The sequence below is a fragment of the Jaculus jaculus genome, chromosome 3, assembly GCF_020740685.1.
Source record: "Jaculus jaculus isolate mJacJac1 chromosome 3, mJacJac1.mat.Y.cur, whole genome shotgun sequence".
Taxonomy (NCBI): Eukaryota; Metazoa; Chordata; class Mammalia; order Rodentia; family Dipodidae; genus Jaculus; species Jaculus jaculus.
The window spans coordinates 107,599,945-107,627,411 of NC_059104.1; the positions used below are offsets into that span (position 1 = coordinate 107,599,945).

At 41.8% G+C, this 27,467-nt stretch overlaps 1 protein-coding gene across 1 annotated transcript in view; it reads right to left on the bottom strand.

Annotated features, from left to right (window-relative positions):
* Ddx10 (DEAD-box helicase 10) overlaps positions 1-27,179 on the bottom strand; it is a 173,215-nt gene extending 146,036 nt beyond the window's left edge. The window contains exons 1-6 of the mRNA XM_045145228.1: positions 26,930-27,179; positions 21,437-21,497; positions 20,158-20,288; positions 17,406-17,564; positions 16,453-16,573; positions 15,609-15,798 (exon numbers count right to left, since the gene is read on the bottom strand). Of these exons, the coding sequence (XP_045001163.1) occupies positions 15,609-15,798; positions 16,453-16,573; positions 17,406-17,564; positions 20,158-20,288; positions 21,437-21,497; positions 26,930-27,115 (848 nt within the window). The 5' untranslated portion in view covers positions 27,116-27,179. The remainder of the gene's footprint in view (positions 1-15,608; positions 15,799-16,452; positions 16,574-17,405; positions 17,565-20,157; positions 20,289-21,436; positions 21,498-26,929) is intronic.
* Between the last annotated feature and the right edge of the window lie 288 nt (positions 27,180-27,467).

Consider the following 27,467-nt stretch of genomic DNA (forward strand, 5'->3'; position numbering starts at 1 on the left):
AAAATTCACTTCATGGGCAAATAGAAAGCAGAGAGATAGGAAGTAATTGTTAGGGACCAAATACATCCTTCAGGGACACGCACTTAACCACATCTTCTTTTCAACCATGCCCTGCCCATAAGGTTTCCAGCTCTTCCCAATAATGTCATCAGCGGACTTCTAGCCAAGATGGCAACCACCTACCTGCCCTGCAAATCCCAGGGAAAGAAAGGCAAGACATTAAGGGTTTTCTGGGTCTTCTTGTCAGTGGGAGGGCACAGAAGGGGGGGAAACAGGGAATCACAGATCCCCTTGCGGGCGAGTAGCCCACCCCTCCCACCAAATAGCCTCTGCGCATCACTGCCGCTGCTGCAGCGCTCCGATTGCATGCCGATTGCGCACCCATCGATCCCTGTGTGCAGAAGCTTAAACTGCTCTGCACACTTGCCCACATTACTGCTCCTGCTGCTGCAGCGAGCCCAGTCCCACAGCAACTGCCACACAAGCCCAGACTGTGTCTCTCGTTTGCGCCAGCTCAGGTGCCACCCCATAACTGTCTGCCACTCAGGCCATCTCCCATTCTCCTGTGGTGGGGGAGCACAGACTGTTTCCGGGTCCCAGTGTTTCCAGCCAGAGTTTGGGCTGCTTCAGGGCTTGGTAGCTCAGTCCCCCTCCAAGCTCGAATGCAGGCAGCTTTGGCACATTACCACTTGAGAATTAAGGGAACTTTCACGCCCGTCTCAGGCAGTAGATAGGCAGCTTTGGCAAGTGGGAGCAAAAGCCTAGGCTGCTTGGCAACTGCCTCAGGCTGCCTGAGATTCCCACTATGCTACAGCCCCGGCTGATCCACCCACCTATCTGCCCATACAATGTCATAGGCAGACCACAGTGCAAAAGAAATAACATGAAAAATCAAATGCAAGAAAATCCAGTTAGATCACCCAGTCCTACAATGAATACATCTAACCAAAACATAGAAGAGTCATTGCCTCAGACTTGTCAATGGAAACCCTGAAAGCTAGAAGGGCCTGGAATGAAACTCTCCAAAGTCTAAGAACCTATGGCTTCCAACCCAAACTACTCAACCTGGCAAAGGTATCCCTCATAATAGATGGTGAAAGAAAAACTTTCCATGACAAAACTCAGCTTTACAATTATATGAACACAAAAAACCAAACCTACAGAGAGTATTTCAGGAAATTCTCCACAGAGAAGAAACAAATAACCAAACTCAAATGCCTACAAGAAGCAGATCACAATAACCAAACTCAGAGTAGGCACAAAAAACGTCAAAGCCCATGAAAACACCAACACACATCTACCATCACAATATGGCAGGGATCAAATCAAATCTCACAGTCATCACCCTAAATATTAATGGCCTTAATTCACCCATCAAGAGACACAAGCTAACAGTAAGGATCAAAAAATTAGACCCCTCAATCTGTTGCCTTCAAGAAACTGACCTCACCACTAAAGACAAACACCTCCTCAGGGTGAAAGGGTGGAAAACAATATTCCAAGCAAATGGGAAGAAGAGCAGGAGTAGCTATATTAATATCGGATAAAATAGACTTCAAACCAAAAATAATCAAAAAAGACAAAGAAGGCTACTTCCTACTTACCAAGGGAACGATCCATCAAGAGGATATTACAATCGTAAATCTCTATGCACCGAACACAGGGGCACCACAGTTCATAAAACAAAACCTACTTGACAATAAAATAGAAATAACCACCAACACCATCATAGCTAGGGACTTCAATACACCATTATCAGTAATAGACAGATCATCCAAACAGAAACTCAACAGGGAAGTAAGAGAGCTCAACAAAACCATAGATCACTTAAGACCTAAAGGACATCTACAGAACTTTCCATCCCAAATCCACAGACAACACATTCTTCTTAGCAGCCCATGGAACATTCTCTAAAATAGACCACATATGGGTCACAAAGACTGTCTCCACATATTTAGGAAAACTGACATAATTCCCTGCACGGTATCAGATCACAATGCTATATTGCTAGAAATCAACAACAAAAGACCCACCAAGAATCCCAACGGCACCTGGAAACTGAACGGCACACTTTTAAACAATAAATGGATAGTGGATGAAATAAAAAATGAAATTGTAAAATTCCTGGAATTGAATGACAATGAGAACACATCATACCAAAACTTATGAGACACAATGAAGGCGGTCCTCAGGGGAAAATTCAATGCCTTCATAAAAAAGACAAAAAGATCACAAATCAACAACCTAACCATCCACCTAAACGCACTGGAAAAACAAGAAAAACCCAACCCAAACAGCTCCAGAAGGAAAGAAATAATTAAAATCTGAGCAGAAATTAATGAATTAGAAACCAAGGAAACAATTAAGACAATTGACAAAACAAGGAGCTGGTTCTTTTAGAAATAAACAAGATTGACAAACCCCTGGCCAATTTCATCAAGCAAAAAAAGGAGAAGCTTCAAATTAACAAAATTCAAAATGAAGGATGAGAGAGCACAACAGACTTAAATGAAATTTGGAGAATCATCAGGACTTATTTCAAAAACCTCTACTCCACAAAACTGAATAATGTGGGGGAGATGGATAAATTCTGGATGCATACCATTTATCAAAGCTAAACTCAGAGCAGATTAATCACCTCAATGAACCCATCACACTCATGGAGATTGAAAAAGTAATAAAAAAAAACCTCCCCAAAAAGAAGAGTCCAGGACCAGATGGCTTCTCAGCTGAATTCTATCAAACCTTCATGGAAGAATTCAAACCAATCTTCCTCAAACTGTGCCACACAATTGAAGAACAGGGAAAGCTATCCAACTCCTTTATGAAGCTAGTATCACCCTAGTTCCAAAACCAGCCTGAGATGCCACAAGAAAAGAAAACTGCCAGTCTATTTCCCTAATACACAAAATCCTCGCAAACCAAATCCAACAACACATCAAAAGCATTATCCACCTTGACCAAGTGGGATTCATCCCAGGAACACAAGGGTGGTTCAACATATGGAAATCTGTCAAGGTAATACACCACATAAACAAGGTTAAACATAAAAACCACATGATCATTTTGATAGATGCAGAAAAAGCCTTTGACAAGATACAACATCACTTCATGATCAAAACATTGGAGAGATTTGGCATGGTTGGTTCATATCTTAACATAATAAAGGCAATATATAAAGCTCCAAAGTCCCAAACAATACTTAATGGAGAGAGACTGGAGGAATTCGCATTAAGATCAGGAACAAGACAGGGTTGTCCTCTCTCACCTCTGCTTTTCAATATAGTACTGGAAATCCGAGCTCAAGCAATAAGACAGGAGAAGGAAATAAAAGGGATACCATTTGGAAAGGAAGAAGTTAAGTTAGCTCTATTCGCTGATGACATGATTATATATGTAAGAGACCCAGAGACTCCATCCCAAAACTCCTGAAGGTGATTAACTCCTATAGCAAAGTAGCAGGATACAAAATCAATGCACAAAAATCAGTAGCCTTTCTATATGCAAATAACAAAGATACAGGGAAAGAAATAAGGGACATAGCCCCATTTTCAATAGCAACAAAAAAAAAATAAAATACCTTGGAATAATATTAACCAAAGAAGTGAAAGATCTATACAATGAAAACATAAAAACACTCAAAAAAGAAACTGAGGAGGACTTGAGAAAATGGAAAGACCTCCCATGCTACTGGATAGGCAGAATTAACATTGTGAAAATGACAATCCTACCAAAGGCAATATATAGATTTAATGAAATTCCAATTAAAATCCCTACAGTGTTTTTCACAGAGATAGAAAATATGATCTCAAATTTCATATGGAAAGGCAGAAGGCCTTGAATATCCAAAATATTCTCAGCAAAAGAAATACTTCTGGTGGCATCACCATACCTGATCTTAAGCTATATTACACAGCCATAGTAATAAAAACAGCATGGTACTGGCATAAAAACAGGAGTATAGACCAATGGAATAGACTTGAGGACCCGGACTTTGGGTCAAGCAACTACAGCTACTTGATATTCGACGAAGGCCCAAACAAAATATGCTGGAAAAAAAGACAGCATCTGGGCTGGAGAGATGGCTTAGCAGTTAAGCACTTGCCTGTGAAGCCTAAGGACCCCGGTTTGAGGCTAAATTCCCCAGGACCCACGTTAGCCAGATGCACAGGGGGCCCATGCATCTGGAGTTCATTTGCAGTGGAGGCCCTGGCACGCCCATTATCTTTCTCTCCCCCCTCCCTCCCCGCCCCTCCCTCCCTCCCTCCATGTGTGTGTCTCTCTCTCTCTCTCTCTCTCTCTCTCTCTCTCTCTCTCTCTCTCTCTCAGCCTCATTCTCTCTCTGTCCCTCTCAAATAAATAAAACAGAAAAAAAAATTTTTTTTAAAGAGAGCATCTTCAACAAATGATGCTGGACAAACTGGATAACCACATGCAGGAAACTGAAACTTGATTCACGCATTTACCATGAACTGCAATCAAATCCAAATGGATCAAAGACCTCAATATAAGACCAGAAACACGAATACTACTGGAAGAAAATTTAGGAAGTACTTTCCATGATATAGGAATGGAAAAAGACTTCCTGAACAAAACTCCAGCAGCTCACGATCTTAAACACTCACTCAACCAATGGGATCACATGAAGCTGAAGAGTTTCTTTACAGACAAGCATACAATAAACAAAGCCAATAGATTACCCACAGAATGGGAGAAAATATTTGCGGGTTATCCAACTGATAGAGGCCTAATCTCTAGAATCTACAAAGAACTCAAAATTCTAAACAGTAAGAAGTCAAACACCCCACTCACAAAATGGGGCAAAGAGCTGAACAGGCAGTTCACAGAGGAAGAAACACAAATGGCAAACACACTTAAGAAAATGTTCATCATCCCTAATCATCAGAGAAATGCTAATTAAAACAACTATGAGATTCTACATTACCCCAAGAAGTATAGCAAACATCAAAAATTCAAACGAAAATAAATGGTGGCGAGGATGTGGAGAAATAGGAACACTCATCCACTGTTGGTAGGAATGTAGAATGGTACAACCTCTTTGGAAAGCAATATGGAGACTCCTGACAAAAGCTGACTATAGAGATACCAACAGATCCAGTTATTCCCTTACTGGGCATCTACCCTAAAACCTTCAAACCACAGGCCAGAGAGATTTGTTCAACCATGTTTGTAGCATCTCAATTCATAATAGCTAAGAGCTAGAATCAATCTAGATGTCCATCACTAGAAGAAGGGATAACTAAGATGTGGTATATCTACCCAATGGAATTCTATACAGCAGTAGGAAAAAATGACACAAAGAAATTGGAGGAAAAATGGTTGAACCTGGGACAGATCATTCTCAGTGAACTTAGCCAATCACAGAAAAAAAATCGCGCCTTTAATCCCAGCACTTGGGAGGCAGAGGTAGGAGGATCACCATGAGTTTGAGGCCACCCTGAGACTACCTAGTGAATTCCAGGTCAGCCTGGGCTAGAGTGCGACCCTACCTGAAAAAAAACAAAAAAAGAAAAGAGAAAAAAAAATCGCCACATAGTCTCACTCATCTACAGCACCTAACCTGAATCTAACCAAGATATCTTACATACCCAACAAGCATCTCATGGACTAGACACTAGGATGGATTGGGAAGGAGGGGGGGGGGCATCGAAGGGGTGGGAAACACTAATCTACACCCAAACGGCAATGTTACCATAAAATTCTACTTCCTAAACGGAAGACCAAATGGTTACCAGGCCCTTACAGGAAACACCTAAACCACAAGACACTGGAGAGGGTATGATAAAGACTAACCTAAGGGCTGGAGAGATGGCTTAGCGGTTAAGTGCTTGCCTGTGAAGCCTAAGGACCCCGGTTCGAGGCTCAGTTCCCCAGGTCCCACATTAGCCAGATGCACAAGGGGGCGCACGCGTCTGGAGTTCATTTGCAGAGGCTGGAAGCCCTGGCGTGCCCATTCTCCCCCCCCCCCCCCTTTCTCTCTGTGTCTGTCGCTCTCAAATAAATAAATAAAAGACTAACCTAAATCTTCAACATCTTCCCTCTCTCCCTCTCCCTCTCCCTCTCCTCTCTTAACTCTTGTATGTTAGTTATCTTTTCCCTCATTTTCTTAGTGGGCACTGACCTGTAACTCCCAGTACCAGCATGAGGCTACCATCCACAATGAGCTTTTGAGCAGAGAAACCTACAAGGTTTCCTAAAAGTATGACAGATTTCTGTCAGAGTACTTGATGACCCACCAAAGGTTAGTGGTAAGACCCTATTGCTGAAGACACCATATGCAGCTGACACATAAAATGGAACGGCATGGCTGGAAGCTAGGAGAGAGTCAGTCCCCAGACAGTCCGCGTGTCTAGTGCCAGAAAGTGCTACATGGGCGACTGGGGAAAATGACCAATATCTGTCCAAGCAACTCATGGTCTAACCTACTTAGCAACAAATAACCTGTTGTGATGCCCACACAAGTACAATAGTGGCACACAGCCATGGTGGGGAACCAACTGCTCTGGATTTGGCTAACTGATCCCCTCAGTGGTACAAGACCCATAACTGGAGCTGGGAAACAAGTCAGAACCATATCCAAACATAAGCATACTCTCCAATATCAAGCTACCATCAATCTTGGGCTACAAGAAGGCCTACACCTATTAAACTCTCTACAAAAAAGTAAGGGTTTTCTCTTTTGTCCTGGTGCTAATTTACTCTCCATTGGAGAATCTGCTTCTCTTTTTCAGATAGATGCAGATCCTAAGGACAGAGCCACCCCATTGTACCTCAAAAGGGCCCTGGCTGAAACTAAGGAAAATTGGCGAAACAAGCAAGGGTGCTCTTTTCCTGATGAACCGGATACCAGCACAATGGGGAAGGAGACCAACACAGAGAAAAATCAACTCCTAGCAAATCAGAGAGCCAGACCCTCAGAGGCCCCCAACACCTCATCACTGAAGCAGACCAAAAATGAACCCAACATGGCTCAGAGAAATTTTGCGGAAGAGGGGGCAGAAAGAATGTCAGAGTCACATGTTTTGTCATGATATGCAGACATTTATCATACCCATAACTGTAGGTAACTCCACAATGCATGACCCATATACCTCAACAAGGAGGGACCAATGGGAAGGGGATAGGTCACGGAAGAGCCAAATAATGGTACCAAACTGCCTGTATTCGCTGAATAGAAAACTAGTAATAATAATAATAATGTCATCAGCTAGGGACCAAGCCTTCAACACAGCAGCCTTTGGTGGACATTACACATGCAAGCCACAACTAGTCCTAATGTAAACTATGAACCTTGGTGGGGAGGTTGTTTATAATAGGGAAGGCTATGCATATTCTGGGGTAGTATAGAAAAAAAATCTCTGTACCTTCCTCTCAATTTAATTGTGGCTCTGTAAGTATTCTAAAGAGTCCTTGAAATTAAAGTAATAATAGTCATACTCACAAAGTAAGCAGTATGGTAAAATAAAAAGGGTGAGGGGGGTTGGGTTTTTATATTTTCTCTGAGATAGGGTTTCACTCTAGACCAGGCTGACCTGTAATTCACTATGTAATCTCAGGGTGGCCTTGAACTCTTGGTGATCCTCCTCCTACTTCTGCCTCCCATGTGCTGAGATTAAAGGTGTGTGCCATCACACCTGGCTTTTATTTTATTTTACTTTATTATTTTTTTTTTCGTAGGTCGGTAGGGTCTCTTTTAGCCCAGGCCAACTTGGAATTCACTATGTAGTAGTCTTAAGCTGGCCTTTAACTCATAGTGATCCTTCTACCTCAGCCTCCCAAGTACTGGGATTAAGGGCATGGGCCGCCACACCTGGCTCTAAAGTCTACTTTTTCAAAAACTTAAACAAGCTCAAAAATATATCAAGCTGGGCTGGAGAGATGGCTTAGCGGTTAAGTGCTTGCCTGTGAAGCCTAAGGACCCCGGTTCCCCAGGTCCCATGTTAGCCAGATGCACAAGGGGGTGCACGCGTCTGGAGTTCGTTTGCAGAGGCTGGAAGCCCTGGCGCGCCCATTCTCTCTCTCTCCCTCTATCTGTCTTTCTCTCTGTGTCTGTCGCTCTCAAATAAATAAATAAAACATTTAAAAATATATATATATGTATCAAGCTGATGACAATGCCACAGGAAAACTTTCAACATACTTTCTTACAATATCTAACAAAAGAAAAAAAGAAATGCAAAGAAACCTCAAAACTGTGTGAAAGTCTGTCTCTCTTTCCTTCTCCCCTCTTTTTCTATGTCTCTGCTAGAAAATAAGTAAATAATAGCCGGGCGTGGTGGCTGCCTTTAATCCTAGCACTTGGGAGGCAGAGGTAGGAGGATCACCCTGAGTTCAAGGCCACCCTGAGACTACATAGTGAATTCCAGGGTAGCCTTGGATACAATGAGACCCTACCTTGAAAAACCAAAAAAAAAAAAAGAAAATAAGTAAAAAAATCTATATGTTTTTTAAAAAGTCTATGGGATGGAGAGATTACTGAGTGGTTAGAAGTGCTTCCTTGCAGGGACTAACAACCCTGATTTAATTCCCAAGTACCCACATAAAAGCCAAGACACACAAGTGGTGCATGTGTCAGGAGTTCATTTGCAGTGGCAAGAGGCCTTGATGTGCCCATGTGTGCATATGCTCGCTCACTCTCTCTCTCCCCCCAAATAAGCAGTAAGTATCTTGGTCTTTTTTTGTTTTTTTTTTTTTAAATTTTGTTTGTTTATTTATTTATTTGACAGCAACAGACAGAGAGAGAGAAAGAGGCAGAGAAAGAGAGAGAGAGAGAGAGAGAGAGAGAAAGGGGGGGGGAAATGGGCGCGCCAGGGCTTCCAGCCACTGCAAACGAAGGTGCACTCCCTTATGCATCTGGCTAACGTGGGTCCTGGGGAATTGAGCCTCGAACAGGGGTCCTTAGGCTTCACAGGCATGTGCTTAACCACTAAGCCATCTCCATCTCTCCAGCCCAGTATCTTGTTTTGAATATTAACCCATGGTAGATATGTAAGGAGAAGGCTGGAATATTGAGGTTGGGATGGTCTAAGTGGGGTCAGGAAACAGAATGGAAGAGAGGAGGGTTAGGGAGAAGGTTTAATCAAAATTTAAGATATTGCTATAAGTGATGGGGCATGCCTTTAATCCTAGCACTCAGGAGGCAGAGGAGGAAAATTGAGATAAGTTTGAGGCCAGGCTAGGACTATAGTCAATTCCAGATCAGACTGGCTAGAATGAGAACCTACCTTGGGAAAAAAAAAAAAAAAAAAAGATATTATAAGCCATATGAAAACCTACTTCTTTACTAGTTAATAATATATATGCTAAAAAGAAACAAGAGTGTAAGCAGAAGGATCCTTCTGTCCAAGGAGGTGTATGTGTCCAAAAGTCATACAAAAATTAGGAAAAAATTAAAAATATTTCAGTGTTGGGGGTAGGATACCTTCCAATGAGTTGTTGGTCAAGGAGGGCCTTGATGTCCTGAAAATATTTCAGGCTATTGCCAAGGGTCGTGGTTGGCCACCAAAACTAGACAGTAAGACCCTACTGCTGAAGACTCTACATGCTGGGGCTGCAGGTCACTGACTAATGAATCTGGAGGTGTGCTAAAAACTTCCTTCCTATTAACTAGCTGTCAACTGCTGGAAAGAGCTTTGCAGCCTATGGAAAGAGAAAGGACATCAGCAGTGGACCCTGCAAGCTTTACAGCTGACCACCCATGCCAAATCTATCAACTGGTACAATGGTAGCATATCTGCTAAGGAGGAAACGAACTACTCTCTGATTGTACTTGAGGCCCACTTCACAGGAGGGAATTCATGCCTGATACTAAAATCCTACTCAAAAGCCTATGGCTAGGGAGGTCATAAGCCCTAGGGGAGTAACAACTACTGTCATCCAGCTAAATGCATAATATTATACTCACCAAACTGTCCTCTGAACACTTATGCTTATGCCCTTATATTAATGCTACAATCACTGTTGGTTAGAGAATATTGTCTTTAACCAATGGTGGTGACCATGGGGGTGTCACCAAACTGAGCACACTGCTGATAAGAAGTGACAGTGGTGGGGCTGGAGAGATGGCTTAGCGGTTAAGCGCTTGCCTGTGAAGGCTAAGGACCCCAGTTCAAGGGTCAATTCCCCAGGACCCACGTTAGCCAAATGCCCAAGGGGGCGCATGCATCTGGAGTTCATCTGCAGTGGGTGGAAGCCCTGGCGCACCCAGTCTCTCTCTCTCTATCTGCCTCTTTCTCTCTGTGGGTGTCACTCTGAAATAAATAAAAATTTAAAAGAAAAGAAGTGACAGTGGAGTATTCAACACTAAGTGAGATATCTGTCACACCCTCCAAGGCCCAGGCACCATTGCAGAAGAAGTAGCAGAAAGAATGTAAGAGTCAAAGGAAGGGAGGACTGCTTACAACGCTGTCTTCCAGACACAAGCTGGCCTTGATAATCATGACCTACCTACACAATGTCTACATAATAAGGGTGGGGGTGGGGAAGATGATGACATCAAAATAGAAGGGAGACTAGTTGGAAAGAAGGGTTTAAGTTTAGGAGGAGGAATTTTGGAAAGAGGGAAAGAAGGTGGGTGCAAGATTAGGATTATGGTATACTATCTGCATTTATGGAAGTGGTCAATAAAATATTTTTTAGGCTGGAGAAATTTCAGGCTGGAGAAATGTCACAGCCTAATGACCCAGGTTCAATTCCCCAATACTGACATAAAGCCAGATGCACAAAGTAGCACATGCATCTGAAGTCCATTTGCAGCAGCTGGAGGCCCAGGTAAGCCTATTCTCCCTGTCTGCCTCTCTTCTATCTCTGCCTGCTTACAAGTAATTTACTTCAATTTACAAAGTAATAATCACTTTCCAGGTGAAATTATAGTAATTTTATCACCAGCATGGATTTGTCCCATGAAGGAGTAGAGGTTCTCATCACATTCTGACTGAACTTTCCTATTTAAGTTTTGCAGAAAACACCCTGGTCTTAGAGAATGACTTAAATTATAGCTTCTGTTCAAATTGTGGTTTCATTTCTGGATCTAATCGATGTATCTCATGACCATGTTCCTGTGTCCCTTTTCTTTATTTATTTATTTAGTTAGTTATTTGAGAACAACAGACAGAGAGAGAAAGAGAGGGAGAGGGAGAGAATGGGCACACTGCAAAAAAACTCCAGATACATGTGTCACTTTGTGCATCTGACTTATATGGGCACTGGAAAATCAAGCCTCAAACCAAGGTCCTTAGGCTTCACAGGTAAACACTTAACCTAAGCCATCTCTCCAGAGCCCTATGTCCCTTTTCTTCAAGACCCCCAAGAGCAGTTAGCTTTAAGTAACCTAGTAAGATACAAAGACTGCTCTCTAGCTTAATGTTGTAAAGGAATTTACAAATAGTTTCAAGAGCTATCCTTCCACAGAACATTACCCTATCCTACGCTGGTACTGTCAGGATGATGGTATCCTAATAGGTAGACGTTAAATTCTTAGAAATGTTTAATTTCACAATTACTTCTATATTTAATTACATTTCTATTTTTCCTTGTGATATTTTAGTGAAATGTTACTAGTGTTTTCTGCTTATTTTTAATTGTCAAGCATATTGCTGTAAAGTAATTCATGATAAAATTATGATAGCTACAGAATTAGACTTACTACATTTCATATATTCCTTCCACTGCTCTTTTTCACATTTATTTTAAGCCACGAATATATTAAATAGCTATAGAACTATATAGAATTTCAATCTGTTTTTTATAAAAAAATACATTAACCAGTAAGACAATAATCAAAAGAAAATATGACCAGGCCGAGTGTGGTGGCTCACATCTTTAATCCCAGCACTTGGGAGGCAGCGGTAGGAGGATCACCATGAGCTCAAGGCCACCCTGAGATTACATAGTGAATTCCAGGCCGGCCTACAGTGAAACCCTACCTTGGAAAAAATAAAAGATAGAAAAGAAAATACGGCCAGGGGAGGTGGGAAATGCATTTAATCCCAGCCCTTGGGAGGCCAAGGTAGGAGGATTGCTGTAAATTCACGGCCACCCTGAGTCTACATAGTGAACTCTAGTTCAGCCTAGCTAGAGCAAAATGCTACCTGGAAAAAAAAATAAAGAAAAAAAACTTATGGCAACTGACTCACAATTAGCAGAAATGCACTAGTAAATTTGTATGGACACAACTTCAGAAGCACATCAAATATGTACCTTTTCCTACCTCATCACATAACAAACCTATAGTCACTGAAAAACACATCAAACTACTTTGGAGTCAAGCAACAATTTTCTATTAAAATTATTAGAAGCACCATTTGACCACATGGAGCATAAAAAGAGAACACACTGGTATATACTACATAAATATGTTGTGATATTCAACTTCACAAAACTCTGAGAATTTCCACTTTCTTAAGTCCTTCTTAATTTCTTTTTTGAGTGTTTTTATGTTTTCATTGTATAGATCTTTCACTTCCTTGGTTAATGTTATTTCAAGGCATTTCCAAGAAAAGCAATATGGAGACTCCTAAAAAAACTGGCTATAGAATTACCAACAGACCCAGTTATTCCCTTACTGAGCATGTACCCTAAAAGCTCCACGCCTCAGCTCAGATCTCAACCATGTTTATAGTGGCTCAATTTGTAATAGCCAAGAGCTGGAATCAACCTAGATGTCCATCATTACACAAATGGAATTCTACACAGCAGTAAGGAAAAAAACAACACAATGAAATTTGCAGAAGAATGGTCAAACCTGGAACAGCTTATTGTCAGTGAACTCACCCAATCACAGAAAGATAATCGCTGCATAGTCTCACTCATCTACAGCTCCTAACCTTAATCTACCCAAGTCACAGACATTCCTTCCAAGCATCTGGAGGACCTGACAATAGGGCAGGTGGGGAAGGAACGAAGGGTAAGAAAGGAAGGGGGGAAACAAAAATGGACACAAGAGGCAATAATACCATAAACTCTATATCCTAAAGGGCAGACCAAATGGTTGAACTTCCACCAGGCCCTTAGAGGGAACACCAGAGTCACAAGGCCCTGGAGAGGGTACAATGAAAACTGTCCATTATTTCCTCCTATGTGTGCTTCTCTCTCTCTCTCTCTCTCTCTCTCTCTCTCTCTCTCTCCCAATCTCAATCTCAATCTCAATCTCAATGTCTCTCCCCGCCCCCTCCCTCTTTTCTCTCATCTATCTCTTTTTTTTTATCAATTATCCAGCTCTTCTTTCTCTTCTTGGGCGCTGACCTGTAACTCCCAGTACCAGCAGGTGGTTATCATCCACAATGAGTTTTTAATCACAGAGACTTACAAGGTTTCCCAAAATAAGACAGTTTATGTCAGAGCACTTGATGACCCACCATAGGTTAGTGGTAAGACCCTACTGCTGAAGATACCATACTCTGTTGATATGTATCATAGAGTGACATGGCTGGAAGCTGGAAGAGAGCCAGTGCCCCAGCAGCACATCTAGTGCCAAAAGGTGCTACATGAGCAACTGGGGAATAATGACCAATATCTGCCCAAGCAATACATGGTCTAACCTAGTTAGCAGCAAACAACCTGATGTGATGTTCATACAAGTGCAATAGTGGCACACAGCCATGGTGGGGAACCAATTGCTCTCAATTTGGCTAACTGATCTGGTCAGTGGAACAGAACCCATAGCTGGAGCTGGGAAACAAGTCAAAACCATACCAAAAGATGAACCTGCTCTCCACTAACCTCTCTCTAAAAAACAATGGTTCTCACATTTACTTGGTGCTAACTTTACTCGCTGTTGGAGAATCTGCTTCTCTTTTACAGAGAGACTCAGATCCTAAGGAGAGAACCACCCCATCATACCTCAAAAGGGCCCCAGCCGAAACTAAGAATAATTAGTGTATCAAGCAAGGGTGCTATTTTCTTGGCTAACTGGGAACCAGCACAATGGTGAAGGAGACAGGCACAGAGAACAATCAATCCCTACACCAAGTTTTTGCATTCATTTAAAACCTTATGAACTCCAAACAACTCACTCTGGGGATATGGATAACAACAAATTCTTATTAGTTCAATCAAATGAGCCTAGACAGTCTATACTTTATCAAGTAAATTCTAACAAAAGTTTAATAGCTATCACAATTTGAAGAGGCCACTATTTCATAAGTAACCCAATCTCAGACAGACATCTGTTCAACACGGTCAAGGTGGTCTGAATGCCTATGCCTTTTACATATAAGGACTTTCAAACAGAACAGTTCATTTTAGACGAACATTTTCAGAAAAAGTTTTAAGATAAACAATGGTGGACTGGAATGCATAGACATCTTCACAGAACCCAGCTTATGTTCACTTATCAAAAACTAGTTCATCAGGTGTGGTAGTACACACCTTTAATCCCAGCATTCAGGAGGCACAGGTAGCAGGGTCACTGAGTTTGAGGCCTGCCTGGAAGTACAATGAGATCCAGGTCAACCTGGGCTAGAATGACACCCTACCTCAGATTTTTTTTTAAAATCTTTAGTTCACTGGAAAACTTTTTTTTTTCTTTAGGAAGTCAATTATACCCAGTCTATGACGAAACATATCTGGTATGCATGTAATTCTACATGTCATATCAAAATACAGTTTAGAATACATTTCCACCAACCATTTGTGTATGACAAACACATACTCTTTCTCTCTCTCTCTTTTTGAGGTAGAAAGGTTTCACTCCAGCCCAGGCTGATATGGAATTTATTATGTAGTAACTTACAATGATCCTCCTAAGTCTCCGTCCCCAGTGATGGGACTAAAGGTGTATACCACCACACCCAGCCTACGTGCACTTTTAATTGTCACATAAACATACTTTATGCTCCAGTTTCAGAAAAACCAAACAAGAAAAATAAGTTATTGGCAACAGTTTTAAACAGAAAGGCATTTGGTAAATATTGCTGCTTTGATGAAATATGTTCCAAATGCATTACTACTACATAATACTGCTTAAAAGAATGGCTGTGTAGGAGAATTTAAGTAAATAGAGCATACCTCTCACTGCTTTGGAGTCACAATGCCTGTAGAAGCATTAAAGACATTACAAAACCTTGAAACCTAGAATTGTTTACTTTGTCTCACACACTAGCTACTTATCTAGGAACTTGTCCCCCTCCTCTTCATTCAGAGTGGGATAGGGGTGATTAATAAATGGTAAAAGACATGATAATATCTTGTGAAAAATATTTCTTCTTCTTGAGGCCAGGTGTTGTGGTACATGCCTTTAATCCCAGCACTTGGGGTGCAGAGGTAGAAGGGTTGCCATGAGTTCGAGACTACCCTGAGATGACATAGTGATTCTAGCTCAGCCTGGGCTAGACTGAGACCATACCTCAGAAAACCCAAAAAAAAAAAAAAAGTTTGTTCTCTAGACCAGTATGGGAAATACTATAATAGATTTCTCACACTTAAACATATATTCAGAATTTGAGTAATTTAATTTAACCAGTATATGTAAAATGCTTACACATCTAATAGCACAAAGCATTTTATCCCTATGAAATATAGATTTACAATCTCAAAATCTTGACCAAAAAAAAAAAAAAAATGAATGTTTCAGTTGAAAGAGTTCATACCTGTATTTTGCTTTTTCATGAACCCAGACATACTCAGGGTTTTTCAAACTCAAACGTGCAAGGTCCTTTACAGATTTGGTTTGCGTGGCTGAGAAAAGTAAAGTCTGCCGTTTCTTAGGAAGATTTTCAATAATAGCATTCATGGTATCAGCAAAGCCCAGATCCAAGATTCTATCTGCTTCATCAAGAACTAAAGAAGAAAAATCCAAGTTGATGTACGATTTCAAAAATACAGTAACCTAAAGCAGAAAAGGACACTGGCTGGGTTGGAGACAGTGCAGCTGTAGAGCTTGGCTAGCATGTATGATGCCCTGGCTCAAAGCTCAGAATCACAATTTAAAAGGAAATAAGATAAAATCTCACAAACTCTAAAACTTCCATAGTATGTACTGTTTTTAATCTTTCTTTAGGCAAAGGTCACATAAGAGGTTAAAAATAAGGGAAATTTGATAAAAGGCAATACAGGAACCCTTACTAGCACTACAACTTTTCAAAGTATAAAAGCTTTTAAAAAAGGAAAATTGATTAAACTACACATTAGATAACCTCAATACACACAAAAAGCTCTTTAAAACAAATGATGATTGGGCCTTAAGGGAGTATTATTTAAGAAAAAAGAAAAATTGTCAATACCTAATACTAAAGTTCAAAGTTTTATATGTAAAAATACATACATTCTTTTCCTTCAATTCAACAAGCAAAGGGGGTTCCCTGTATTAATCTCTGGGTATAGAATCCAAATGCTAGAAAGTCAGATAAATCTCAGATTGTTCTCACCTTATTAAGCCTTATGAGATCTCTCTAATAAGTGATTTTGTTCTTCATTAGAAATCATGGGACTCACCTAACATTTGGAGGTTGGTGGCATGGAAACAAATTGTTTCATCCATGTGTTGAAGAAGTCGGCCTGGCGTACAAACGAGTATGTTGATGTTGTTGATCCTCTCTGCTTCATGTTTCAAATCCTGAAAACAGTCATTTCTTTTGATTACACACACATGGCTCAAAGCGGCCAGGTGCCACCCTACAAGCCCCAGGTGCACATGGCATTTTGTCGTAGCACTTTAGATACTTAGAACGAAACATAACAGACAGAGGTAGGTGGAACAACATGAGTTTGAGGCCACCCCAAAACTACATAGTGAATTCCAGGTCAGCCTGGGCTAGAGCGAAACCCTACCTTGAAGAAAACAACAACAAAAAAGAAAGACATGTCAATGACATAACTGCTATCACTTCTATAGCCTGTACTGGGTTGAATAAAGGTCTCCCATGAAGACTAGACTCTTCATTATGTCTAAGGTTTTGAGTCTAACAAAAACTACCAAATGAATGTACCAACATTTAATTTCCTATTATATCACTATAGTGGATTTAAAAAACGAAAGTAAATAATGTCCTGTCCATGAGTATGCAAGCAATCCTAATTTAACACAAGGGATCCAAAAAAAAATAAGGGCATGAAAATAGGATTAATTGGGAAGAAGGAGTTTAGTAGGAGGGAAAAGGAAATAAGAATGGGTAATTAGAGCGCATAAGATCAAAATGCATTATATACATTTGTGAAAATGTCAAAAATTAAAATTACAGCACTCGCAAGGCAAAGGTAGGAGATTGCCGTGACCATCAGACTCTGAAGGATTGTGACCACGTCTAGCAGCAAGCACCCCATGAAGAACCATCTACAAAATCAGTCCATATAGATGCATCCTCCATCGTCCATCTGGGTCAATAACAAGGGCTCCAAGATAGGCTACAGAAGGAAAGGGCAGACAAGGACAGGACAAAGGGACAAACCTTTCCACCAATGATGAGACCAGCTGAGAAGTCATGATTCTTTCCCACTTTTCGGAGAACCTCAAAGGTCTGATAAGCCAATTCCCTCGTAGGTGATATTATCAGAACCCCCAGCCCATCTGCTGACGTCCACTGCAGACGATACAAGGCTTCTAATACCTTGAAGACAAAGCAAGTTCATGTTTCATTTATCGTTGGCTTTTTGTTTGTGTGTATGTGTAGGTAAAATAAGTGTGCAGCTGTGTGTGTCCCCATGTGTGTACAGAGAAGAGGCAGAACATTGGGCATCCTTCTCTTATTGTGCAACATCCTAATTCCTTGAGACAGGGTCTCCCCCTCAACCCAGAGCTTCTAGCCGTCGGAGCGCAGCAGCAATTCTTTTATATGGAGACCAGAGAACTGACCCCCACAGACATCTGAATTTACAGATATATACAACCACACCCAGCTTTAAACATGGATTCTGGGGAGTTGAACTTTGCAGTCTCTGATCCAAGAGGCCCTCATGCTTAAGCAACAAGCACTCTTAAGCACTTAGCCACCTTCCCAGCTTCCCTAAAATGGCAGTTTTTGACACAAAGTCTCAACTTTGTCCTTTCAAATCACAGATATCATTACATAAATGCTCACATGTCTCACTCCATATGAAAAGGACTTTTTCTCCCCATCTACCAGAAGCATCCATCCCCAATCCAGAGAGAAGAAAGAAGCCCTGTGGCCGCTCGTGTGATGTCAGAGCCATGCTCAGCAGAATGGCTACCCAAGAGAGGATTTGTGGCCCCCAGATCACTCAAACAGGCGAAGAATTTTTTTCAATTTCTTAACAAAACCATATTATAATAAGGTTAAGAAAGGGGGATAGATGATTTAGCAGTTAAGGTGCTTGCTTGTGAAGCATACAGACCCTGGTTACATACACCAGAAGCCACATAAACCAGATTCACATTGTGGCACATGTGTCTGCAGTTCATTTGCATGTCCATTCATATATTTTCTCCCATAAATAATGGAAGGAGGGAGGGAGTGAAGGAGGGAGGGGAGGAAGGAAAGGAAGGAAGTAATTTAAAGAACTAAGATTTAAGAAAAAAATCAAATACTTGCAGAAATTGTGATTTTTGGGCTAAAGAGATGGCTTAGTAGTTAAGGTGCTTGCCTGCAATACCAAAGGACCCAGTTTCAATTCCCCACAACCCACGTAGGCCAAATGCACAAGATGGCACAAGAGCCTGGAGTTCATTTACAGCAGCTCAAGGCCCTAGCATGCCCATTCTCTCTTTATCTGCCTCTTTCTCTCTCTCTCAAATAAATAAATAAATAAATAAAATTGTTTTTTTCAGGCTGGAGAGATGGCTTAGTGGTTACATCACCTGCCTGCAAAACCAAAGGACCCAGGTTCTATTTGCCAGACCTATATAAACCACATGTACAAGGTGGCACATGCTTCTAGAGTTTGTTTTCGACAGCTAGAGGCCCTGGTGCACCTATTCTTACTCTCTGTCTCTCAAATAAATAAGTAAAACTTGTTTTTCTTTTTTTTCTCTAGGGCCAATGCTTATTGTAGGAATCATAATAAACGACTAGGGCTGTAGAGATAGCTTAGTGGTTAGGGTCCTTGCCTGCAAACCCTAAGGACTCATGTTCAACTCTCCAGGTCCCATGTAAGCCAGACATACAATGTGATGCAAGCACACAAGATGCATAATATGTCACACACATCTATCTGAAATTCAATTTCAGTAGCTAGAGGGTATGGCATGCCAATTATCCCTCTCCTCCCACACTCTCTCTGATAAAAATAAATAAATACAAATAGAAGACTAAGTGACTGAGATATAAATTCCTAAGCAGCTCTACTGTTATAAAGGACAGCTACCAATGTTCTCAAAGTTCTCAACCAACACCAAAATCCCCTTGAAGTGAGCATACTGCAGCTTATCCTAGACAGATGGCAAATGTCAATGCTGCCAGCAGACTCACAAAAGTGAGAGCAGACAAAGCTCTCCCCACCTGTCTACAGAGCAGAAGGACTGTGCAGTGTCACCTTGAAAATCCACATCATGTGCTGGAGGGATGGCTTAGCAGTTAAGGCGTCTGCCTGTAAAGCCTAAGAACACCCCAGTTTGATTCTCCAGGTCCCACATAAGCCAGATGCACATGGTGGCGCATGCATCTGGAGTTCTGGATTTGGTTTGCAGTGGCTGGAGGCCCTTGTGCACCCATTTTATGATTCTCTGTCCCCCTCCCTCCCTCTCCCTTTCTCTGTCTCTAATAAATAAGAATAAATCTTTACAAAAAAAAAAAAAACACGAAGGAAACCCTCATCCTTTAGGAAAGTAATGGCTTGTCAAGGCACAAGAATCATTCACTAATTAAGTGACTGAGTGTCTGCCATGGGATAAGTGTTGTGCCAGGTGTTGGGGAATCCAGTAGCCAGGAATGGGGACAAGATGTCATGGCTCGTGTCCAACCAGAGAACTCCTGCATGAAAACAATGTTCACAACCAGATGTGGTGGCACACGCCTTTAATGCCAGCACTTGGGAGGCAGAGGTAGGAGGATCACAATGAGTCCAAGGACACCCTGGGGCTACATAATGAATTCTAGGTCAGCTTGAGCTAAAGGATTGAGACCTACCTCAAAAAACCAAAACAAAAGAAAGAAAACAATGTTCACATAAATATTTGTTTCTTACATACACAGAATTCTATGATGCAATAAAATAGAGGTTCTAACCCAAAGTGAAAATACTTACTGGAACCAGGAAAGCCAGCGTCTTGCCAGATCCAGTTTTGGCAGCTCCAAGCACATCTTTACCTTGCAAAGCCAAGCCGATAGTCTGCTTCTGGATCTCTGTCACCAGGCGGTACTGGGCTTCCTGAAGACCTGTCAGTGTGCAACAGATAACAACATTTCAGGAAACTCCTGCATGACAGGGCTACAGCCCAAATTGTGCCCCCATCATAAATGGCTGGCTGAATGATTTTGCTCTATCCTGACAGAAATTATAAGTTGCAAAGGGCCAACTCCCTTAGTATTGATAATATTAAGTTCCAAAGGCTCATAGGCTAGGCTTCCAAACACTCACACTGTTAGCTCCAGGTGATAACCTGAAGGCTTCGGGCTCCAAGCTTTCAAAGCTGGAGGCTTATTGTCCTGGGTGCTCACTGCAGAGCTCAAGGCCCACAATAACAATGCTCAGGCATGGTGACTACATGAACAAACCTGAAAATAACTACATTAACTGAAAAAAACAAGAAAAGAAAAGCCAAGTATAGAAGGGCAAACTCACAGAAATGGAAAACAGAATAATGGTTACCAGAAGCTAGAAGGGTTGAGGAGATTAGGAAGCTGTTGCTCAAAGAACACAAAGTTTCCAGCTACACAAGTTCAGTAAATTAAACAGATACATTTTACATCACAGTTATTAGCTAATTTTAACATACTGGCCACCTGAAATTAATCAGTTTGATTTAGCCATTCCATAATATGTTCATATTTTAAGGCATCATGTTGTATTGATAGTCAAAGTGAGATTTTTTTCAGGTTAATCTTCCTCTGAACTATTCACTCTTTAAAAGGACATGAGGGCTGGAGAGATGGCTTAGCGGTTAAGCGCTTGCCTGTGAAGCCTAAGGACCCCGGTTCGAGGCTCGGTTCCCCAGGACCCACGTTAGCCAGATGCACAAGGGGGTGCACGCATCTGGAGTTCGTTTGCAGAGGCTGGAAGCCCTGGCGCGCCCATTCCCTCTCTCTCCCTCTATCTGTCTTTCTCTCTGTGTCTGTCGCTCTCAAATAAAATAAATTAAAAAAAAATTTTAAAGGACATGAATAAATCGGGTGTGGTGGTATATGCCTTTAATCCCAGTACTTGGGAAGCACAGGTAGGAGGATGAAGGCCACCCTGAGACTACATAGTGAATTCCAGGTCACCATGAGCTAGAGTGATACTCTACCTTGAAATAAAATAAAATAAAATTTTAAAATACATGAACAAATCCAATAATACATCCTAAAATGATCTATGTACCTACCTTTCAAAGTTTTCTTAGACAAGGGAAAATCTGAAAATCTTGCAATTTCACTTACATTTATCTGGAAAAGATTTTAAAAAGGAGACAATGTCAGATAAAACAATAGTTTATAATAGTTTTAGTTCTACAATAAGATCCTTTCAGATGGTGTGGTCAGCTTGCTTTTAATACCACAGAATTACATAAAACCATCATGTCTACACAAAAGCCATCATTCACTCTAAAATGAAATACATTTTGAGGAAGTGGTCATAAATCAGAAACAAATTTGTACCAAGTATGCTAGTACATACCTGTAATCCCAGTACTTGGATGGCTGAGGCAACAGAACTGCCACAAGTACAAGACCGGCCTGGGCAGAGGCAGTGAGACTCATGACACACATACACACCAACTTGAACATCTTCCACCTCTCAAATATTAACAAAATGATCATCCCTATACCAATTATGGGAGAAAAAATAACTTCAATCTTGTAAGGGCAACCAATTTAAGAAATAAGAAGCAAGGCTAGAGAGATTGCTCAGTGCTTAAAGGCTCTTACTTGCAAAGCCTAGTGGCCCAGAGTTCAAACTCCCAGGAAGCACATAAAGCCAGATGCAAAATGTACCACATGTGTCAGGAGTTCATTTGGAGTGGCATGAGGCCCTGGTGCACCCATACTCATTCTGGGCCTCTCTGTCTCTGTGTGTCTCTCTCTCACTCAAGTAAATAAAACAATAGAAGCCAGGTGTGGCAGCACACACCTTTAATCCCAGCACTTAGGAGGCAGAGGTAAGAGGATCACCATGAGTTTGATTCCACCCGGAGGCTACATAGTGAATTCCAGGTCAGCCTGAGCAAAGTGAGACCCTACCTCAAAAAAATCAAAAAATTAACAATAAAGGGGAGGCAAAACCAACCATGTTGGCATATGCCAGTGATCCCAGCACTGGGAAAGAAAAGGCAAGAGAAAGAAGAGTTACAGGTCATTCCCAGCCACATAGCAAGTTTGTGGCCAGCATGAGCTATATGAGACCCTGTCTCAAAAAGAGAAAAAAAGTAAAACAGGAAGGAGGGAGGGAGGACAAAATAAGTACAAACCAACAAACTATAGACCACAGTACGAACAGTTCTATTTACACATCTACCTTTGTGAAAAGCTGGAGAAATATCAACAGCAAAAATCTCTTACTATCACCTATACATCAACAGCATGTGAAAACAAACCTTACTACTACCCATTTGGGATATAACTAAAGGAGGAGCATTATTTCAAAATAACCACAAATGTCATGCTGTGAAAGGAAAGGAAGATTGTGTTGTTTGTAGGAATCATGACGATCTTCTGTTGTGGCTCCAAGTATCTATTAGAATAACGTCTTCTAGGGTAAGAGTTGGTCAACATTTTTATTTATTTATTTGAGAGAGAGAGAATGGGCACACCAGGGCCTCTAGGGGCTACAAATGAACTCCAGACACATGTGCCACCTTGTGCATCAAGCTCCCATGGGCCTTGGGGAACTGAACCTGGGTCCTTACATTTTGCAGGCAAACGCCTTAATGGCTAAGCCATCTCTCCATTCTCATTTTGTCCTTTTAAACTTTACATTATTCAAATATCCATTATTGCTGCTCTTCATTAGCATGAACAATTTCCTGAGTTTCAGTTTAGGTAACACAAAAGCATCTCAACACAGATGCTGAATGCAGGAACTACCACTCCGATCTGGGAATGTGCTAACAAAGTATTCTTAACTCGCAAAAGAGGAAAGCTATGTTTGTCAGGTACACTTACTCAAATCACAGTGCAGACAATAAAGGGACTGCAGCTGTGTTTCATTTATAATCTACACACCATCTCTCCCACGATTTTTAACATAGCCCACAAAGGATTTCCTGATGCCCTCAAACAAAGGAAGACACAAGTACTAAATCATCTTAATCCCTACCAGTCACTACACAGAGACATTTCCTCCTACCCATAACTAAGGGCTAACTCCAAAATACATGACCTATATACCTCAACAAGGAGGGGCCAGCAGGAGGAGGAAGAACAGGGAAGAGGCTAACAATGGTACCAACTTGCCTGTATTCACTAAGTACAAAACCAATTAATAAAAAAGAAAAAAAGAAATCAAAAAAAAAAAAAAAAGGAACATCTTTGGATCTGGCTTCTCCTACCCATGCCTAAAGGAATTACATACATCTGTTTTTCCCATACATAACCTGAGTCCTTCCCTGGGAGGGAGGACTCCTTTTCTAAAATTAAGGTTTAAATCTAGCCAGGCGTAGTGGCACATGCCTTTAATCCCAGCACTGGGAAGGCAGAGGTAGGAGGATTGCCATGAGTTCGAGGCCACCCTGAGTCTACATAGTGAATTCCAGAAGAGCCTGAGCTAGAGTGAAACCCTACCTAAAAAAAAAAAAAAAAAAAAAAAAAAACCAAAAGAATGGTTTCTCCACATAACATAGAGACTCATCAGGGAACCTCAACTGTGATCATCAGCCAACGAGCTATCATCACAGGGAGCAGGCTGTGCACTCTCCACCACACAGAGCACAGACAAGCTGAGCTACTCAAAGCACAATGCACAGCTCCTCTTTACAAGGTCTGATAGCTTCCTAGAGGGTAAGTCGGGAAGAATGGAACTGTTGGGGCACACCACTGCCAACTGACATGGTACAGAGCTCTATGTGTGATTGAAACAGGTCACCAGGCAAGACTGATTCTGCTCAGGTCCCAAAGCAACAGGGAGCAAACAACAACCTACAGGGCAAATCTAATTTGCTACCGGTGAACAGTTTTACTGATGCACAGCTCCAGCCAGTGGTTTACTGTCTACACAGCGGTGATACTGTGGCCCTTCACAGAAGTTGGCCAAGTCCTGCTCTAGAGAATTTCATTTCGAGGAACAATTAAAACCACAGAAGATGGCCACGAGTCCTTCGAACATGAATACTCTTCACCTCCATTCATCTTTGCCTAGAAGTAATCAGCACTAAGTCTGCAGTGTTCAGACTGTCTATAATCTGTCTGCTTGTTAAAGACTTCCACACAAGTGAAAAAGGTGGAGGAAGCAGAGGGGAGAAGACAATGGGTATCACATAAGCACTAATAACACTAGTTTGTGTCCTCAGAGATATCTGTGATATTTCCAAATGTGAATACCTGGAATAAAAAGGATAAAAACTAGAGCCGGGTATGGTAGCACACACCTTTAATTCCAGCATTTGGGAGACAGAAGTAAGAGAATTCCTGAATGAGGGACTACTGAAGTATAACAAACAAGATAATGACTTTTGGCATTTGACATATGCTATGATACAATTATAATGATATAATTATAATTATATATATTATATATAATTATAATGATATATTATAATTATATGATACAAGAATCCAGAATAGTCAGAAATAAGGACATGGGGCTGGGGAGATGGCTCAGTGCTTATAAGCACTTCCTTCACAAGCCTGAAAACTGGAGTTCAGAATCCTAGTACCTACATAAAGCAGGTCACAAAGTGGTGGATACATCTGTAATACCAAATCCCCTACAACTGACAAAAGAAAACAGGGTTATGAACTCTGAAGGACTCTAGATAGAACAAAACAAGAAGTCACTAGTCCACAGAAATAAATCCAGCAAGAGCTGAGGCTACCTTCCCTAGGAAATTCAAGTCATGGTCCAAAACAAAGTCCAGTAACATTTACTTTTTAATGGCTTCTCAAAGTTAGTAGTAATATAATGGACAATTTTTCTGTGACAGGCAGTGTGCATGATGCTTTCCATGCATTATCTTATTAACACTCCTGAACAACTTGCAAAGTACTTACCATGATTATACCTTTTAAAGACAAGAGAAGAGGAAGGGGACAAACTTGCCCAAAGTCACAAAACTGCTGAGCAAGAGTCATGATCAAACATCTAAATTCAAAACCAAAACTCTAACCTCTATCTAACCTTATCGTTAGTGTCATTTAAGGAAAGCTATACCAAGATGGGAAGTGATTTAAAAAAAAAAATTTTTTTTTAGAGAGACAAGAGAGGGAAGGAGAGAACTGGTGCCCCAGGGCCTCAGGCACTGCTATCATCCAGCTCCAGACAATTGCACCACCTAGTGGACACGTGCGACCTTGCCCTTGCCTCCCCTTTGTGCATCTGGCTAATCTGGATCTGGGATCAGGAGAGTTAACAAAGGTCTTTAGGCTTCACAGGCAAGCACGTTAACACTTAAGCCATCTCTCCTGCCCCAATGTTGGTTCTTAATGCCAGGAATTTCCCACCTGTTAAGTCCTTGGTTATTCCACACGAGAAAGGTGGCTTTCACTAAAGGCTAAGTGAGATGGGTGAAGGATGAAAAATACAAGATTTATGGGGAAGGAGAGGAACTGAAATTCTTAAAGAGCCTGAGGAGGTGACCGGTGATAACTACTATGGGAATGCTCATCTGGCAACATCCAGCACAATGTGGAAATGACAACAAGAGAAACAGACAAGCAGTCTGGCTTTTCTACACTAATTCTTGGTTGGGAAAATGAAGCCAAGGAAAAGAGGCACAGGGCAGAGGATGAAGAGTGCAGTCTGGCAAAATAGTTTTTAAAATGCAAAGGCTTTGGGCTATAGAGATGGCTTAGCGGTTAAGGTGCTTGCCTGCCAAGCCTAAGAACCAAGGTTCAATTCCCCAGGGCCCACACTAGCCAGATGCACAAGCAGACACAGACCTCTGGAGTTCATTTGCAGTGGCTAGAGGCTCTGCCACACCTCTTTCTTTCTTTCTTTCTTTCTTTCTTTCTTTCTTTCTTTCTTTCTTTCTTTCTTTCTCTCTTTCTTTCCCTCCCTCCCTCTCTCTCAAATAAGCAAGATAAATAAATAAATAGAAAATTTAAAGGCTTTGTAATTACAAAGACAGGGATCTACATTTCAGCTCCTTAGCACCTACTAAATTTGAGAATTTAGGAAAATCTCTTATCCTCTTCAAACTTCAACGTTTTCATATGTAAAATGGGAACATTAAGAACCATTCAGATCAGTCCAAAGAGCTCATGTAAAACGAGGAAGCCTAGCCTGGCGGCGCATGCCTTTAATCCCAGCACTGGGGAGTCAGAGGTAGGAAGATCGCCCTGAGTTCGAGGTCACCCTGAGAATACATAGTGAATTCCAGGTCAGCCTGAGCCAGAGTGAACCCCTACCTCGACAAAACAAAAAACAAATCACACATGGAGGGAGTGTTTACAAGAATACTCTTATGTCTACCATTTTATACATTTCCAAGACGAACATTCTCATACCGTTTCGGTATGTTTTCTGCACTACGGTCACTACCGGTATTGCTATATTGCTGTAACCATTACAGCACTAGTCTTCCTGCCTTTAAATTTAAACACCACTACATTTCTATCGCTTCTTCTGGACCAGTGCTGAGAGCAGCAGAGGCGCGGACCCCAGGTGACACACCCCGCCGCGGGCCGGCCCCCCGTTCCCGCCGCAGACTCGGGGCCAGCCTCACCGTCTCGTAGCTCTGCGTGAGCCGGCCGATCACCTCGCGCTCGACCTGCCACTCCGGCTTCTTCCGCTGCCTCCTTAACTCCTTCTTCTGGCTCTGCCGGTGGCTGTGCTTCTTCTTCCAGCGATTGAAGCTCCGCACTGGGTCAGCTCGGGCTCCGCGACCGAGAGAGTGGGCACTTCGGCCCATGCTGGCAGCGCGCAGCAACAGCCCAAGCCGCTCCCGCCGCCAGAGACACGGCGTGGCATGAGCGATGCACCGGAAACAGCCCGCGGCAGCCGGCGCAAGGGCGCATGCCCAGGCCCGAGAGCCCGCCCCCAGCCTTTGAATCCCAGGCTAAGGCGAATGACGACAGGGAAAGTCCACGCGCTGATTGGTGGTTTGGCTTCCGCAGGGCGGAGCTCTCTCTAGACACTGTGCTAATAGGTACTTGGAGAAACCGGCATCCCTTTGCCTCCCTGCACACGGGCTTTTTAAAGGGGCACCTGTGTGCTGCGGTTGTTTTGATGGTGACTTCATGGTATTTAACATTTAAAAACCA